This window comes from Mya arenaria, chromosome 1, assembly GCF_026914265.1.
Source record: "Mya arenaria isolate MELC-2E11 chromosome 1, ASM2691426v1".
In the NCBI taxonomy this organism is placed as follows: Eukaryota; Metazoa; Mollusca; class Bivalvia; order Myida; family Myidae; genus Mya; species Mya arenaria.
This window is the reverse complement of record NC_069122.1, coordinates 45173432-45193329: the sequence shown is the minus strand read 5'-3', so window position 1 is coordinate 45193329 and position 19898 is coordinate 45173432. Positions and strand designations below refer to the sequence as shown.

Below are 19898 nucleotides of genomic sequence, written 5' to 3'. Positions count from 1 at the left end.
GCTCGCCTTTCAACGAACCTTGGCGACACCAAAGCGTTCACCGTGTGCATTGCGGAGAGGTTCAACGGTGGAAGATCGGCCTTACTGTACAGTTGATTTTAACCCCCAATTGCAAATTAAATTTTGGCAGTATTCCTCTGTATATGTGTTATCCAATTTCTTTATAACACACACTATTTTAAAAGTCAATTTATTTCTTAAAGTTAAAAAATCATGGGCTGTATGATATACTCGTACCTTACTTATAATGCACTTATTTAAATGTAGCACGATGTCCGTTTCCTTAACTGACAATCTGGTTTGATAACCAAGTCTCTTATATAAACACTTACATGACGTGCATCACACCTTGAAGTGTTTATTCAAACACGTACGATGTCTGACAACAGCTTGAGCACAAACACGATGATATTGTAAAACATATTTTTTTCCGTTAATATTTATTATTCATGATTTCGAGATTTTCCTAGCCAAATTATCCACGGTTCACAACGAAGCATATTTTAGTGTTTACTAGGGGTGTTCGACGTTGATGTCGATGCAGTTTTTAACCAAATTCGTCATTACACACACCATTTAGAGTTTTTATAGGTATAATGCAAAAGAGTTATAATATATATGTCTTTATTTGGCACTAATTGTAAGGTATTTTATTGATAACACGATGTCTGTTACATTAACTTAAAAGCTTCTTTTGATACTCCGACTCAAATTCTCTTATATAAACACATATATGGCGTACATCGCCTACGCAATTGTGTTATAATGGGCTAGCACGAATGCCAGTAAAAAAATCAAATGTACTTGAACCGTTATATCGTTGTATGACGCACGGATTTATTTCCATAACTAATATCTACACTCCTGTTTGACATTTTTAGATGAACGCATATTATTTTGATGTATTCATATGTCGATGTACGCAATTATTCGGAACTCCTCGGCCATTTATATCGAAAACAACGTCGGATGTATGCCGGTACATCAGTAGAAGTAGTGCGTAAAATTTGAATTATATCATTAATTAAATGTATTTGTTGATCTAAGTTTAAATTGATTGCCAGTGAAGTGTATCATTGCAAACATAATTAAGATTCTTAAGAGTTAAGTCATAAAGTTTAAAGTTAAATTAAATTACTACGCGATCTACTTGCAGCGGGCTTAAACATACCAATTTCTGAGTATGAAACCGTCCATATACATCCGAGGTTCTTTTCAATTAAAATGGCCGATGAGCTTTGAATGGTACGCAATATATTTGAATTACCTTTCATCTTTATAAAACGACGTTCGCGATTGGTCAAATACAGTTCTTCTTCGCTGAAATGCATGTTACGTTGATGAAACATGTGACGTCATTGATATGCCGCTGATCAAACTACGTTTATATATCTTGGACACGCTATTTTTTAGCGTTTAAGTTGGCCATTCTCAAAGAAAGTGTGCAAAGCATGAATGTAGATATATATATATATATATATATATATATAAATATCAAATATTTTGGAATTGCGGTTCAAAGGTGTATGAAAACATTTGGGCAATTGCTTGTATTCAAGTCAACTTTTATGCTATAAAACATGCAAGATCACAATTTATTTCATACTTTTTGATGAACTATGGAGTTAAATCAGTAAAGTAACAGCAGCGTAAATTTGATATTTTCAATGCAAACTAAGAAGTGATCCACTTTATGAACTTCTTTTGAATTTTATTGTAGTAACTTCCCCTTGATCGATACTAAACACATCACATTTAAAACAGAAACTGTTACCAAGGATGATAATTTTATATCTAAAAAAATAGCATAAGTTAAAATAAAGATATATTAGGAAATAAACAACTTACATTTATTAGAAAAAGGTACTCCTGTTTTTCAAACGTTTTCTTGAACTTTGAAGCTGAATGTTCAAACATTTGCTTTGATACAAAACAAACTACAGACGAAAACAACTGCTCCAGTTGTTAAACTGTTTGACCTTATAATGCAAACTTCCCAGAATATTCAGAAAACAACTACCAGATTAACTGATGATTTTATTAACGCCACCCATGCCTAAAAATTGTCAACAACCTAGCGTGGTCATTACTCTTCACATGGAAAGCGAATCAGACTAGACAATGGCAGTTAGGGATGATTGAATACCCATGCATCATGAAACAAACCCTGAAACTAAGAAAAATGTTTTAAGTCCAATTGTTTTGCTTACAAGTTCGATCTTTCAAATTTTACTGTAGTAAATGGCAACCAATGTAGTAATTTGGTCATGTACATGTATCCGTGCCCTGTTCAACTTAAAGGACTTGCCCACAGGTAATCTTTAGGCTAGTTTACAGATGTAATTGATTTAATGGGTGAATATTGCTTCCTTAATAAATATTGACCAATCAATTTTCATTTTGGCTTACTTTGACCAAGATGAAAACATTTACAACTGCCATTGTGCAGATCATTCGGGATAGAGTTTCATGCGCATTTTTGAGTTCCTTTTCATTAAGTGCATACATTTTCTTCGTCTAGCAAAATTAAAATTACATCAACAATAGCATGTCAATTTAAACCCTCCATTAGGCTATATTGGTGATTGTCTCGTGATTTCGTTTGATCAGTGGACCTAAGTTCTGTACCATGATATCTGTGACGACTTCCAATAACTAAGGTATAAGTGAAAAGCGTTGTAATCCATCGACATGCTAGCTGAACGACTCAGCTGCATCTCCTTGTAACCTAAACAGAGCAAAACGTAGCATGTATTGTAAACTAAAACATATGCAGTTCGACGTGTTTCCATTAACGTTAACACGTCTTCCGATATGGGTTTCAACGTAGAGACCCCCCTCACTGCCAAACATGGAACAAACACCGTTGGATTGTACATCAGTAGGCACTTCTGACACTCTAGTTCCTCTAGTACATTACAGGTTATTGAAGTCATAACGTGACAAAGGTAAGCTTTATTGTCTTGGTTTGAGTCTTCAGTTTCCATTTCGTTACATTATAAATTAAAGGCATTGTATGACAAAAGAAAGTTTTTGTGTATTTTGGCTACTCTGCAGTTTCCGTTCTGTTGCATTATAAATTAAAGGCATCACGTGACATAGGTTAGGTTTTGTGTATTGGCTATTCTGCAGTTTTCATTATGTTGCAGAATAGCTTGAAGGCATCACGTGACATGGATAAACGTTTGTGTATTGGCTAATCTGTAGTTTCCATTAAGTTGCATTATAGATTGAAGGCATCACGTGACATGGATAAACGTTTGTGTATTGGCTACCCTGCAGTTTCCATTAAGTTGCATTATAGATTGAAGGCATCACGTGACATAGGTAAACTTTTGTTACTTGGTTTCAAGCGTTTGTATGTGTGAATGTGGTGTAAGTTTGTTTTTAGGTGTTTGTATGTGTGTATGCATCATACTGGCAAAATCAACGTCGTAAATGTCCGATCACCTTTTAATAGTTCAATCGTAGTTTCACCATTCTGATGCTGCGTTTCACCTTTTAAGTCATAACAGAGCAATTTAAACACTTGAAAACCGTTTTTGATGATAACGACATGCAAATAGTACTGGTACCGGAAGCTGGTGTGGTGAACTTTCCCGATTTTTTTTTAAATCATAAGCTCCTCTGATTTTAGTTACTACGTTATCAAATATGATCGGCGTTTTGTAGCTTGTAGTATCCTGGCGTTTCTCCTAAGACACATGGAATGTTGTTTCACCTAAATATGTAAGATTATAAGTATCTATCATGTGTTTCCGGTACGGATAGAAAAATCCGACCCGAGGGCACGCGCGCAAGCCGGTAACGAGTATTGTAGTGATTTTGAATAAGAGTATCACTTTACGGCGAGGATAACAACTGGTACCTGTCCACATGACAAACAAGTATATTGACTCGTTCTTGTCATTTGTACAAGATATCCATGAAAAAAACATGGTGGCGGAGATGGAAATGTAAATCATAATGTCTTTTCACGAAATAAATAACCGTTGGGCTTCATTTTCCATGCATATTAATGTATTTTAATGCGTTCTCGAGTAGCAGTTAAGCAAATTTATGTAAATTTCTGAATTTATTTTCATTGAACATAATAATTCTCAATGTATTACTTTAAACATTATAGTTGGAAGGCATTGTGTTAGACAAAGGTAAGCTTATGTTACTTGGCACGATTCCTTAGTTTTCTTTCTGTTTCATTACATTACAGACGGAAGGCATTGCGTAAGACGAAGGTAAGATTATATTACTTAGCGCAACTCCGCAGTTTCGATATAATTGCATTATAGATGGAAGGCATTGCGTTAGACATGGTTAAGCTTATATAACTTGGCGCGACTCCAATTTTTCCTTTCAGTTTTATTACTGATGAAAAGCATTGCGTAAAACAAAGGCAAGCTTATGTTACTTGGCGCGACTCCGCAGTTACCTTTCAGTTTTATTACTGATGAAAGCATTGCGTAAGACAAAGGCAAGCTTATGTTACTTGGCGCGACTCCGCAGTTACCTTTCAGTTTCATTACTGATGGAAAGCATTGCGTAATACAAAGGTAAGCTTATGTTATTTGGCGCGACTCCGCAGTTACCTTTCAGTTTCATTACTGATAAAAGCATTGCGTAAGACAAACGTAAGCTTATGTTACTTGGCGCGACTCCGCAGTTACCTTTCAGTTTTATTACTGATGAAAGCATTGCGTAAGACAAACGTAAGCTTATGTTACTTGGCGCGACTCCGCAGTTACCTTTCAGTTTCATTACTGATGAAAGCATTGCGTAAGACAAAGGTAAGCTTATGTTACTTGGCGCGACTCCGCAGTTACCTTTCAGTTTCATTACTGATAAAAGCATTGTGTAAGACAAACGTAAACTTATGTTACTTGGCGCGACTCCGCAGTTACCTTTCAGTTTTATTACTGATGAAAGCATTGCGTAAGACAAAGGCAATCTTATGTTACTTGGCGCGACTCCGCGGTTACCTTTCTGTTTCATTACTGATTGAAAGCATTGCGTAAGACAAACGTAAGTTTATGTTACATGGCGCGACTCCGCAGTTACCTTTCAGTTTTATTATTGATGGGAAGCATTGCGTAAGACAAAGGTAAGCTTATGTTACTTGGCGCGACTCCGCAGTTACCTTTCAGTTTTATTACTGATGGAAAGCATTGCGTAAGAGGCAAGCTTATGTTACTTGGCGCGACTCCGCAGTTTCCTTTCAGTTCCAATACTGATGGAAACGTAGTGTAAGACAAAGGTAAGCTTATAATTCTTGGCGCGACTCCGCAGTTTCATTACTGATGGAAAGCATTGCGTAAGACAAAGGTTAGCTTATGTTACTTGGCGCGACTCCGCAGTTTCACAGATGGAACGGCATTGCGTTAGACAAAGACATAAGCTATATTTGTATTTTATCTTTCTGAGACGTTGACTTCTGACATCTTTTACGCTCGCACAGCTGAACGAGTGATAAAGGTTCAATGTTCGACGACCTTCTAAAAATACACACGATCATGTAAAATTGTGTCCGGGGATCTGCTCTCCAATTTGGAGCAATAAAAATTGACAACTTCTCTCATAATTATTTAATAACAAAAGAACAATTAAAAACAATACAACACAACAAGATGTTTGATATTAAATAAATATACAGAAAATTATACCAAACAATAAAGAAAAAGATGTGCAAAAATGCATGCACGTCAGGTAAAACACTGATGAAATGGAAACATAAATATAAGAATAAGCATTTTATTTCTCATTGGCAATTCACCATTTTACCAATTAATGAGTAGGTTAATCTACTTATTATAAACATATATATATAAATCCAACAATCAAATTACATTTTTTTCCCCAAAAACCTTTTATATCTTAACGATCGACGTAACGCATTCATCAGTGGATAAATAAACGTTCATAGAAATGAATTGACATGAACGTCATACACTGTCTTATGACAGCACGTTTTTTGGCGGCAAAACTAATAAGGTTGATAGAAAAAAGATACCTGATTTGGACACATTATACGAACATTAACATATAATGGATCACAGGTGCAACACTAGCCTAGTAGAAATTGCGTTATTTTTATACCACTAATGACATATGCTAGCAATAAAATGGACTTCTATTGAATTATAAGTTGTTGTTTTTCTTCACTCTGTTCCCTTCCCTAACTACGTAGGAATCTTTCCGGAACCAAATGCGTGTTCACTTTGAACGTCTAGGGACGTGTTCTTTCTCCTCAATCCCGGCGATAACGCTACCACCCAATCTCTTGCTTCTGTCGGCGACGTGGCCTTAAACACGAGACCGTTAAACTGGCCGGAATCTTCGTCCTGTTTAATGAAGGTCGTCTCACCGGTATCATCTTCTTGTGTGATGTATTTTGACTCGCCGGGATCGGCTTCCCGTTTGATGTCTTTGGCGATATCGAGGCTGGGCGGTGATTTTGGCGAACCCATATGTTTTTGCTTGTTGACAATGCTTGCAATTTCAACATAAGTGGGGTCCGTGTCGGAAATTATACAATGACATTTGTCCAAAGTCAAACACCCAAAGCAGAATGTTTTATCATCGTCAGAGTAAAGTTTAGCACGAGTACATTTTCCAGAGCGACTGATTTCTAAATATGCCGGGTGTCTACGACTTATATTTCCTGGTGAGCTGACAATCTCTACCTTTCCACTCTTGACGAAAGGGTCTTCAGATGTGCCCATATATTCCATTTCTTGCAGCAATGCTCGCCTTTCAACGAACCTTGGCGACACCAAAGCGTTCACCGAGTGCATGGCGGAGAGGTTCAACGGTGGAAGATCGGTCCTACTGTACAGTTGATTTTAACCCCTAATTGCAAATTAAATTTTGGCAGTAGTCCTCTGTATATGTGTTATCCAATTTCTTTATAACACACACTATTTTAAAAGTCAATTTATTTCTTAAAGGTAAAAAAACATGGGCTGTATGATATACACGTACTTTACTTATAATGCACTTATTTAAATGTATTTCATCGACAGCACGATGTCCGTTTTCTGAACTGACAATCTGGTTTGATAACCAAGTCTCTTATATAAACACTTACATGACGTGCATCACACTTTGAAGTGTTTATTCAAACATGTACGATGTCTTTCAACAACTTGAGCACAAACACGATGATATTGCAATACGGATTTTTTCCCGTTAATATTTGGCATGAGTTGCTTCTAACCGGTGTTGATGCATCGTCGGCAACCGCGGTAATTTTTTCCGTTACACTTTGTCGAAACCGTGGTACAATTGACTGACAAAATCTCGTTTAAATAACTATGTATGAGGCAGGAGAGACAACTCTTCTTCAAATGAATTCGCATGTTACACCCAAATATTGTTCAATAACTGAACAGTCTCAGTAGCCTCTTTTTCAGCATGGTCTTGACAACTAATAAAATATTAATGTACTGAGAAGGCGGACCCGGTTCAACTCCGCCATTCGCCAGAATATTTTTCAATCGGAAAGCATCTGATACTTTGCGGAACCAAAACTGCCTCATTTGTTATTCATGATTACGAGATTTTCCTAGCCAAATTATCCACGGTACACAACGAAGCATATTTTAGTGTTTACCAGGGGTGTCCGACGTTGGTGTTGATGCAGTTTCCATCCAAATTCGTCATTACACACACCATTTAGAGTTTTTATAGGTATAATGCAAAAGAGTTATAATATAAATGTCTTTATATGGCACTAATTGTAATGTATTTTATTGATAGCACGATGTCTGTTACATTAACTGAAAACCTTCTTTGATACTCCGACTCAAATTCTCTTATATAAACACATATATGACGTACATCGCTTACGCATTTGTGTTATAATGGGCTAGCACGAATGCCAGTAAAAATCAAATGTACTTAAACCGTTATATCGTGGTATGACGCACGGATGTATTTCCATAACTAATATCTACACTCCTGTTTGACATTTTTAGATGAAGGCATATTATGTCGATGTATTCATATGTCGATGTACGCAATTATTCGGAACTCCTCGGCCATTTATATTAAAACCAACATCGGATGTATGCCGGTACATCAGTAGAAGTAGTGCGTAAATTTGAATTATATCATTAATTAAATGTATTTGTTGATCTAAGTTTAAATTGATTGCCAGTGAAGTGTATCATTGCAAACATAATTAAGATTCTTAAGAGTTAAGTCATAAAGTTTAAAGTTAAATTAAATTACTACGCGATCTACTTGCAGCGGGCTTAAACATACCAATTTCTGAGTATGAAACCGTCCATATACATCCGAGGTTCTTTTCAATTAAAATGGCCGATGAGCTTCGAATGGTACGCAATATATTTGAATTACCTTTCATCTTTATAAAACGACGTTCGCGATTGTTCAAATACAGTTCTTCTTTCGCTAAAATGTATGTTACGTTGATGAAACATGTGGCGTCATTGATATGCCGCTGATCAAACTACGTTTAAATATCTTGGACACGCTATTTTTTAGCGTTTAAGTTGGCCATTCTCAAAGAAAGTGTGCAAAGCATGAGTGTAGATATATATATAAATATCAAATATTTTGGAATTGCGGTTCAAAGGTGTATGAAAACATTCGGACAGTTGCTTGTATTCAAGTCAACTTTTATGCTATAAAACATGCAAGATCACAATTTATTTCATACTTTTTGATGAACTATGGAGTTAAATCAGTAAAGTAACAGCAGCGTAAATTTGATATTTTCAATGCAAACTAAGGAGTGATCCACTTTATGAACTTCTTTTGAATTTTATTGTAGTTACTTCCCCTTGATCGATACTAAACACATCAAATTTAAAACAGAAACTGTTACCAAGGATGATAAATTTATATCTAAAAAAATAGCGTAAGTTAAAATAAAGATATATTAGGAAATAAACAACTTACATTTATTAGAAAAAGGTACTCCTGTTTTTCAAACGTTTTCTTGAACTTTGAAGCTGAATGTTCAAACATTTGCTTTGATACAAAACAAACTACAGACGAAAACAACTGCTCCAGTTGTTAAACTGTTTGACCTTATAATGCAAACTTCCCAGAATATTCAGAAAACAACTACCAGATTAACTGATGATTTTATTAACCCCACCCATGCCTAAAAATTGTCAACAACCTAGCGTGGTCATTACTCTTTACATGGAAAGCGAATCAGACTAGACAATGGCAGTTAGGGATGATTGAATACCCATGCATCATGAAACAAACCCTGAAACTAAGAAAAATGTTTTAAGTCCAATTGTTTTGCTTACAAGTTCGACCTTTCAAATTTTACTGTAGTAAATGGCAAGCAATGTAGTAATTTGGTCATGTACATATATCCGTGCCCTGTTCAACTTAAAGGACTTGCCCACAGGTAATCTTTAGGCTAGTTTACAGATGTAATTGATTTAATGGGTGAATATTGCTTCCTTAATAAATATTGACCAATCAATTTTCATTTTGGCTTACTTTGACCAAGATGAAAACATTTACAACTGCCATTGTGCAGATCATTCGGGATAGAGTTTCATGCGCATTTTTGAGTTCCTTTTCATTAAGTGCATACATTTTCTTCGTCTAGCAAAATTAAAATTACATCAACTATAGCATGTCAATTTAAACCCTCCATTAGGCTATATTGGTGATTGTCTCGTGATTTCGTTTGATCAGTGGACCTAAGTTCTGTACCATGATATCTGTGACGACTTCCAATAACTATGGTATAAGTGAAAAGCGTTGTTATCCATCGACATGCTAGCTGAACGGCTCAGCTGCATCTCCTTGTAACCTAAACAGAACAAAACGTAGCATTTATTGTAAACTAAAACATATGCAGTTCGACGTGTTTCCATTAACGTTAACACGTGTTCCGATATGGGTTTCAACGTAGAGACCCCCCCCCCCCCCACTGCCAAACATGGAACAAACACCGTTGGATTGTACATCAGTAGGCACTTCTGACACTCTAGTTCCTCTAGTACATTACAGGTTATTAAAGTCATAACGTGACAAAGGTAAGCTTTATTGTCTTGGTTTGAGTCTTCAGTTTCCATTTCGTTACATTATAAATTAAAGGCATTGTATGACATAAGTAAGTTTTTGTGTATTTTGGCTACTCTGCAGTTTCCGTTCTGTTGCATTATAAATTAAAGGCATCACGTGACATAGGTTAGGTTTTGTCTATTGGCTATTCTGCAGTTTTCATGATGTTGCAGTATAGCTTGAAGGCATCACGTGACATGGATAAACGTTTGTGTATTGGCTAATCTGTAGTTTCCATGAAGTTGCTTATAGATTGAAGGCATCACGTGACATGGATAAACGTTTGTGTATTGGCTACTCTGCAGTTTCCATTAAGTTACATTATAGATTGAAGGCATCACGTGACATAGGTAAACTTTTGTTACTTGGTTTCAAGCGTTTGTATGTGTGAATGTGGTGTAAGTTTGTTTTTAGGTGTTTGTATGTGTGTATGCTTCATACTGGCAAAATCAACGTCGTAAATGTCCGATCACCTTTTAATAGTTCAATCGTAGTTTCACCATTCTGATGCTGCGTTTTACCTTTTAAGTCATAACAGAGCAATTTAAACACTTGAAAACCGTTTTTGATGATAACGACATGCAAATAGTACTGGTACCGGAAGCTGTTGCGGTGAACTTTCCTGATTTTTTTTTATCATAAGCTCCTCTGATTTTAGTTACTACGTTATCAAATATGATCGGCGTTTTGTAGCTTGTAGTATCCTGGCATTTCTCCTAAGAAACGTGGAATGTTGTTTCACCTATATATGTAAGATTATAAGTATATATCATGTGTTTCCGGTACGGATAGAAAAATCCGACTCGAGGGCACGCGCGCAAGCCGGTAACGAGTATTGTAGTGATTTTGAATAAGAGTATCACTTTACGGCGAGGTTAACAACTGCTACCTGTCCACATGTCAAACAAGTACATTGACTCGTTCTTGTCATTTGTACAAAATATCAATGAAAAAACATGGTGGCGGAGATGGAAATGTAAATCATAATGTCTTTTCACGAAATAAATAACCGTTGGGCTTCATTTTCCATGCATATTAATGTATTTTAATGCGTTCTCGAGTAGCAGTTAAGCAAATTTATGTAAATTTCTGAATTTATTTTCATTGAACATAATAACTTCTCAATGTATTACTTCAAACTCTTTGATCTTTATCAGTAGCCAATTGTATAAAACTAAATTACTGATTAGTCAATAGTTATTAACCAAGATTTACTATCATCCAATAAACTCACTTAAATGTGCAAACTAGCCTAAAGATAACCGTTGACAATTTATCCTATAGTTTTATACAATTGGCTCCTGGGTGTAAAATGTTTGTGCGTTTGTACACATATGAGTAATTTTGAAACCAACAAGACACCGTTTATAAGCAAAACGTGATGGAGAATCGAGCCGTAGTATTCACAAATATAAAGGAGTAGGTGCGCTCAAATTCGAGTACAAATCTTTGCATTTTGAAAACTATCCATTTATTATTCCTCTTAATATGCACGGAATGTGGGTTAATTGAGCCTTTCAATCAGACCCTTTTGTGTTGCTGATAATTGCGTTTTTAGGTGCTGAAAGTCGAAAAAGGTGTCTTGATATTTCCAAATTGAAGGAGTACAGAATGTGATGATGTATGTGGTGATTGTTTTATCAGTGAAATGATAATTGTATAACATTGTTTTAATCAATGAAATATAAATTTGATACTTTTACTATTTTGGAATAGTCAGAAGTCAGCGCGAACCGAGCTTTAACACAATTTCAACAACGAAGGTGTCCAAAATGAGGCTACTTTCGCATAGATTTGGCTTTTTTCCTACAAAGATACTATATGTATTAACTCATTTTAATACATATAATTAAATGGAAAAAAGATGTTTGTTTCAGTAGAAAATTGAAATATATTTCACCGTGTAAACACATTAAGTGAATATTTCCCTCGTGACTGCACCTCTCCTGAAATATAACTTTTGGTGCTCAATCTGTAAATTAATATTACAATAGTATACTGAAGCAAACAATTATCTTCTACGTTGTCTTGTGAGGTTTGTGTTTCTCGTTTAATGCATGTTCATATATGATGTTGTGTGTTGCCCATGTACCTCTGAACAAGGTTATAGTTCAATGTGCTTGTCTACTGGGCTTTTGCTGAGGTTTACCTTGAATTATCAAAACAATAGTTTTCGTAGAACAGCGCGCTCGACTACACGTCGTTGTGTTTATACAGTACGGTACACATTGATTACAGTATACTCACCTCCAACAGCTGTATTCTTCGTTATAAAAAGCTTCGCATAATTTGGATATCTTCGAATGAAATGCATACATATCTCAGATATCTATGTAAAGCATAAAAATAAAAGAACAAACAATATTTATATTGTAAGTTATTATCATAAGTCAAGGGCCATACTGTGTATGTAGATTAATATGAAGTTTTGAAAACTAATTGTGTGATTATCCTAAACAATATGTGTGAATAGTAAAGTCCATTGAAATAAGGGTATTTGAGATCTGAGTTAAAACCCCAAGTTGCCCTTAAGCTTTAGACAAAGTTTCCAAGTCGTTCAAGGTCTGTTTTTGTATCAAGGATAACAAAGCGCTACGTTTCCTAATTGTGTGATAGTCGTTAACAATTGTGTGAAGCATAAAGTCAATTGAATAAAGGGTATGAGCGTTTAAAGTGAAAATCCTAAGTAGAACTTTGAACCAGTAACACATGGTGTCCTAAAACTTTTACCTATCAATAGTAAAGGTTAAATAGTTAAGGCGGCAATATTTTGTCTTAATGATAATATGAAGATATCTAACCTTATTGTGTTATGATCCTTGAATGAAAGGTACGAGTGTTATAGATCTATAATCCAACTTGTCCTAAAACTTAAACAGGACACCAACACCGGGCGGTATATCCCTCCTTACTCTACGATTAGTCGAGCCCACAACAACAACGGCAACAGTATTAGGGCGATAGAATCATACAATTGGTATATCGCTTGTACGATTTTTAAAGCCCTATTTCCTTACATGTTAATCTTAGTAAAACATGTATGAAAAGGTGCCCATACTAAATACAATACATATGCTGTTCTATTGAATTGAAGAAGAAAACAACAACTTAGTTTGTAACAATTTATTTCTATGGAAATTAAGGCAAATAATGACTAATACGTGTAATATTAATAAACAAAATGAGATTGTTGACCTCCTTTGAAATCAAATAAACGTTTATGTTAAGGCATGTTTTATATCTATTGCACGGATTTCTTAAAACTTCAACGAAGTTTTAAAATTACAAAAGCTATAACTTATCAGGTCACTTCAATCGAAAAATGTGTTTATCTTCCATTTCAACTAACGAAAACAGTTAATCAATCGTATAACCTCATTTGAATACAATGCTCAAAATATCCATCAATATAACCATCAATAAAGGTCTCTCTAGTAAAAGCAATGAATAAATGTATCATGAAAAGCAATAGCAACAGTGCCTGTTGGCATAGAAACGGTGTTGGTATAGAAACAGTGTTTGCATTAAATCCTTGGGAACATTGGTTTACGAATGTATCTACGGATTGCTTTTTCCAGTAGTATAACCAAAATTTGCTTCATTTTGGAGATTCAAAAAAATCAATAAAATTATAAATATTCATTCAACATTCAACTACAGTTTGTGATCTAACGATATTCGTCGTAATCTCGGTGAAAAGTTGTCCCTATTTAGCCTTATTTCTTTACTTAAAACAATCAAAGAATTACATCAATAAAATTCAGCGCATGTATCCGTTCACAAAAAAGCTGCACTATGGAATTTACATACAGTTTTACAATTTTCTATTATAACTCTTTCAACAGGTATCCGGAAAATGACGTCATCCCATTACCTCGGACTTCACCAACAGTTCCAAGCGGAAACATCATAGTCACATATATCCTGTCACCTCTTTGCAGTCTCAAAATCGTGGTGCCACCGCCTTGATGTTGTATCTCCCCTTTTAAATCATCACATATCACTTTAAACGCAGGCGCGTTGTTTTTATAGATGGCCAGATGCAGAAAGTTGCGTGCAGCACAGACGGCATTGAGTGCAAACATGTAGGTACCAGTCACAGGAGCAGTATAGATCCCGGTTTGAGTATTATAAGCCCCGCCTATGTTTGTCAGAACGTCATCAAACTTAAGAGGCATTTTGGTTTCTACTTCTTGTGGTTTATCCAAGGTCACGTAGAAACCGGACTCACCACCATCTGGGAAGACAAGAATAATGGTCGCTATATCTTTATGTAAGTTATGGACATAAGGTTTTTGATTAAATCACAAGCTCCTGCATTATTGTAGATATCTTTTTGCAGTTTTCAAGACTCATAAAATTAATTAACTTAATTCCAAAGTTATATGTAGTAACCAAATGAAAAATGACTTCATAATTTCAAAATAAGAAGTGCTGCTATTTTCCGACTTTAGCATTTCCTTTCAACATCAACTATTTACAGAATACAAGACATGCATATGAATTGAAGATTTTAAAGCATAGTTTTTAACGACAAATCCATTATGAATAAGTCTAAATGTGGACTTACCGTATCTTACGTTTGAAAGCTCGGCTTGTCTGGCTTGCCGGGATAATTCGTCTTTATCTGAAGTGAGATGTCAATTTTAAGCCCATGTACACGTACTTTTTGTGTTTTTAAACATGATGTCAATTAATAATCAATTGTGAGTTATGTTTGTTATCTTAAATGAGACGCCAACTTTTAAAGACGGACTTTGACTCCCAAATAAAATTGACCACAACTAATACAAATGTTTTAATCTACCAAAAAGGATGGTTCAATGTCGAAAACAATGATTCTTATGGAGGATACCCAGTTTAATTTAAAAGAAAGGTGCAGAAAACACAGTATTTAAAAACAAAGTTTCTCAAGAAAGACGCGCAATGTTTAGTCTAATAAGAAACTCAAATCGCCTCTCATTACCTGGTGACCTCCGAATAGAACTCTTTTTGATAAAACAATTAAACCTATTTTGTTATATGGTGCCAAAATTTGGGGATTTTGGTAACAATAGCATACTGGAAAGGGTTCAACTTAATTACTTAAAATATGTTCATAAATTAAAACGATCAACATCAAACTACATTGTCTATGGCGAAACAGGCATGAAACCCCTTTTAATCGATATAGAAGAAAGAAATATAGTTGTCTGGGGAAGACTACATACACCATACAATAATACACTCTCATCACTGATATATAAAGTTATATATAACTATAGCACTTCCATTACATGACAGAATAACAAAGAAAAACTATCCCTGGATATATCTCATCAAACGTGACCTGAATAACCTATGGCTTAATCAAGAAGTAAATGTGGCTATAAACTATGTAAAGCAAAAGCTAATCGATTTATTTCTAAATGATTGGTTGTCAAATATAGAATATGCAAGCAACAGTTTAATTTAAGAATTTTTAAAAAGGACTTGGTTTAAAAAAGTATCTCACTAGATTTCCAAATAACCAGTTATTTTCATTTATCAAATTTAGAACAAGAAATCATGGAATGCCTATTGAAATAGGCATTGGCTTAGAATACCACTAAACGAACGATTATGTACTCATTGCAATGACAAACCAGGGGACGAATTTCATTATTTGTTTGAATGTCAATACTTAGATGAAAGAAAACAGTTTCTACAACCTTACTTTTATAGACACCCAAATACAAATTAGAAAAACTAATAAATACAAGCAATACGCAAACACAGATAAATCTATATAGATTTGTTAATTTTTTTCTTTCCAAAATTAAGTAACTATATGTTAATCATTGTGGTTTGCAGATTTTTCACAAACGTATATGTATGACATGTGCTGTAGTTTAAATTATTATACTTCTGTAAAACATTCATATTGACGTCGTAATACGATGTTAGTTAGAAACAAGCTGCGATGTATTTTTAACATGTCTCTTGTCAGAAAAACAAAACATTGAATTGAAAACCCTTTGACTTTCTATCATTTTGTCTCGGATAGGTTTTCTCATATATTAAGGGGTTTTCGTATGCCTTTCTGTTCTTTTACAGTATTTCAATCGCCAAATATGATTAAATATATCATTTTTCAAAACGCATTTTCAAATTAGCAACATAATTATTAGATAATCTTTTTACTATGTACAAGTGATTTAAAGGTAATATTTATAATATTGATACGACCTTATTAGTTGTGATTTGCCAATTATGTTTTTTGATTTCAAGTGAATGACTCTCCGATACTCGTATTGGGTATCATATGAATTGTAGTTTGAATTTAACAATGTATCTGCCGCCATGTATATATGTTTTGTATATGACCTCATTTGCCATGTTTATGGTATGAGTAAATAAACAGTGTTTGACTTCACTTGACTCTACCTTATGAGACGATTGTTGATCAAAGTAAATCTTTTAGCACTCACCAATCATTTAATATGTTTACGTTTTTAGCTATTAAATACACGGTTGCAATCAATGCTATCAGTAATTAATATTTTCCATAAAGGCATTATTTAGTACTTAAAAGTTTATCACTCAAAATTTATGTTTGTTATACATGTGTATATATTGATTTTGAATAAGTGTCACTTTAAAAAATGCAAACTTCTTAATTGTATTTCCGTCTTCAAATACTGTATTGATGTTTGTACAGCTAGACAAGATCAAATTATCGCTTTGGTTTCTCGGCTTGGTCCTTTACTTACCATCGCATTATTAATATCAATTCATACTTGTAGTGTCTGATATTCTATATACGTATTATAATGGTAGTAACAAATAAAAATATTATCATTTTTGTCATTATTTAAAAAACAATCAGGAGTTCTTACACCTGAAAGATGTCAGCCTGAAAACTATGCATGAATCTGTTTAAGTAAGAGGGTTAAATGCCCAAAGCAGGTTAAAGGAGATGAGACCCCTATAGAAACGGTCTCCAAAGACATTTATATTTTCCTACTGCTTCTGACGCAAATGTCCGAGCAAAACACAACTTTAAAACTGAAAAAAATTGTGAAGTTGAAAGCTCTCGATCTTAATATCAGGCATAATCGTGAACTTTAAAACCCTTGACAAATAACCGATACAAATATATGAAAAGATAACACTAAAAAATATCAAAACAATACCTGTACGAATTTCGAGGCTCTGATGTTGCCGCATTTTGTTAACGATGCGTTCAAGCTCTTCGACCTTTGACAACAATGCAAGATGCTGTTGATCCCAAGGTATGGCCTTTCCGTGTACATCATTAATCAGACATACTGCAAGCAGGGCTCCGATGAAAACTGGATTCATGTTTGATAATCAGTGTTGCAACTAGAAAAAGAATACATTTATGGTTGTTTATCTTCAGGAAAAATTTCATATCAAACAAGATTGAAAGTTTCGTTAAAGGTAACGTGAAAAGCTTTTACATTTTAAAATCCGCTATAAACAAGCCACAGATGATAACAAGTCGTTCAATGATAACATATTGTTTACTTCCTGTAAAATCAATAACCATATTAACATTTTGTTTTATCACACCCCTTTCATATATATTATATGACTTACCTTAATGCACTAACACTTCTTTGCTTCCTATTGATGGATAAATTACCTTAATCCATTAATACATCTTTGCATCCAAATGATGGATGACTTACCTTAATGCACTAACACATCTTTGCATCCAAATGATGGATGACTTACCTTAATGCACTAACACATCTGTATATCCAAATGATTGATTACTTACCTTAATTTACTAACACATCTTTGCATCCTAATGTTGAATGACTAACCTTAATGCACGAACACATCTTTGCATACAAATGATGGATGACTAAATTTAATGCACATAGACGTTTGATTCCTAATGATGGGTGGTTTACCTTCATGTACTAATACATCTTTGCTTCCTAATGATGGATGCCTAACCTCAATAAACTAACACATCTTTGCATCCAAATGATGGATGCCTCATCTCAATGTAATAACACATCTTTGCTTTCTAATGATGGATGGCTAACCTCAAAGTACTAACACATCCTTGCATCCTCATGATGGATGGCTTACCTCAATGAACTAACACATCTTTGCATCCTAGTGATGGATGGCTTACCTTTATGCACTTACACATCTTTGCTTCCTATTGATGGATGACTTACCTTAATGTTCTAACGATTGTCCTAATGATGGATGACTTACCTTAATGTTCTAACGATTGTCTTAATGATGGATGGCTTTCTTAATGCACAAACACATCTTTGCATACAAATGATGAATGACTAAATTTAATGAACATAGACGTTTGATTCCCAATGATGGGTGGTTTACCTTCATGTACTAATACATCTTTGCTTCCTAATGATGGATGGCTAACCTCAATGAACTAACACATCTTTGCATCCAAATGATGGATGCCTCATTTCAATGTACTAACACATCTTTGCTTTCTAATGATGGATGGCTAACCTCAATGTACTAACACATCTTTGCATCCTCATGATGGATGGCTTACCTCAATGTACTAACACATCTTTGCTTCCTATTGATGAATGACTTACCTTAATGTACTAACGATTGTCCTAATGATGGATGGCTTTCTTAATGTACTAACACAGCTTTGCATCCTGATGATGGATGGCTTACTTAATGTACTAACACATCTTAGCATCCTGATGATGGATAGCTTACCTCAATGTACTAACACATCTTTGCTTCCCAATGATGGATGGCTTACCTTAAGTTACTAACACATCTTTGCATCTTATGATGGATGTCTTACTTTAATGTACTAACACATCTTTGCATCCAACTTATGGATGGCTTACCTCAATGTACTAACACATCTTTGCATCCAAATGATAGATGGCTTACCTCAATGTACCAACACATCTTTGCTTCCTAATGATGGATGGCTTACTTTAACTCGCTTGTCTGCCAAAACAAACAAAACTAACAAGGCTTACCTGAAACAACTGAAAAATAACTCGTTTGTTCACTTCAGACTGTGTGTTTAATATATATATACAACCCGTCCATACCTTTTATAGTTCCGACGGGATTGCAAAAGTTTTCCTAAAATAGCTGAACAAGTAGTCATAAAACTACTAATTTATTACAAATGTTAACCCTATTTCGCAATTCACCGTATAAAACCAACGACCACGCATTTGCTATCATTTTAAGTAAATAGATGGCTTTTCACGAGATGATTCAGATAATTATTTCAGATGAGTGTTTAAAATGTTATGACACCTCAATTTAAGGATTACTTTTAAATATGGGTTTGGGCAGGACGTAAACAATACCTTTTTGTGTGTGTGTAAATTGCAGATAATTTACTCCTACGCTAGCCGTATGAAATGGCCCAGCACTAATAAACTGATCCATAAACATTTATATATCAATTTATTTATCTCACCTGTAGTGGCGATGTGCTGTTATAAGCCGTAGTTCTACTTATGAGCACCCACGCCAGGCCAGTCATGTGAGTTGGTGTCTCTCAAAATTTCCAAAATCACCAAATGGAGTTCAACTATAAAGATTTACATTAGCACACACGTAAAGCAACGATTTTTTTAAATGCATGTAGGATGAGACAATTAGATGTAACGACATAATGGCACGTTTTTTTCCCTGACTCATAGAAATTGAAAAGATAGTTTTCGCACAGAGAAATATCCAACAATAGTATCAAAATAATTAATAAGCGGACGTTTGACCTTCCATAGGTCTAAATATTCGGCATAACCTAATTGTGTTATGGTCCTGAACAACTTTGTAAATTATGAAGTGAATTGAATGAAATGTATTGGTGTTATAGGTGAACA

General features: G+C 34.7%; 1 protein-coding gene across 3 annotated transcripts; it reads right to left on the bottom strand.

The window, feature by feature from the left end:
* Positions 1 to 13222: 13222 nt before the first annotated feature.
* On the bottom strand, positions 13223 to 19228 carry LOC128232263 (collagen alpha-1(VIII) chain-like). Of its 3 annotated transcripts, none has more exons than XM_052947532.1 (4): positions 19110 to 19228; positions 17208 to 17397; positions 14624 to 14680; positions 13223 to 14290 (listed from the first exon to the last, which is right to left on the bottom strand). In XM_052947532.1, the coding sequence occupies exons 2-4, from the start codon at positions 17374 to 17376 to the stop codon at positions 13881 to 13883; spliced, it is 636 nt and encodes a 211-aa protein (XP_052803492.1). In that variant the 5' UTR covers positions 17377 to 17397; positions 19110 to 19228; the 3' UTR covers positions 13223 to 13880. The 3 variants fall into 3 exon arrangements, with proteins under 3 accessions (XP_052803492.1, XP_052802896.1, XP_052802097.1); XM_052946936.1 differs by lacking the exon at positions 19110 to 19228 and adding an exon at positions 19035 to 19106; XM_052946137.1 differs by lacking the exon at positions 19110 to 19228 and adding an exon at positions 18943 to 19053.
* Between the last annotated feature and the right edge of the window lie 670 nt (positions 19229 to 19898).

What these genes read in the sequence shown, in the direction of transcription:
- LOC128232263 (XM_052947532.1), bottom strand. Translation starts at nt 17,376, where the DNA reads ATGAATCCAGTTTTCATCGGAGCCCTGCTTGCAGTATGTCTGATTAAT. An exon ending in GAGCCTCGAAATTCGTACAG is followed by an intron (nt 14,681 to 17,207) that starts GTATTGTTTTGA and finishes ATCTCACTTCAG; the next exon opens with ATAAAGACGAATTATCCCGG. An exon ending in GCTTTCAAACGTAAGATACG is followed by an intron (nt 14,291 to 14,623) that starts GTAAGTCCACAT and finishes TTGTCTTCCCAG; the next exon opens with ATGGTGGTGAGTCCGGTTTC.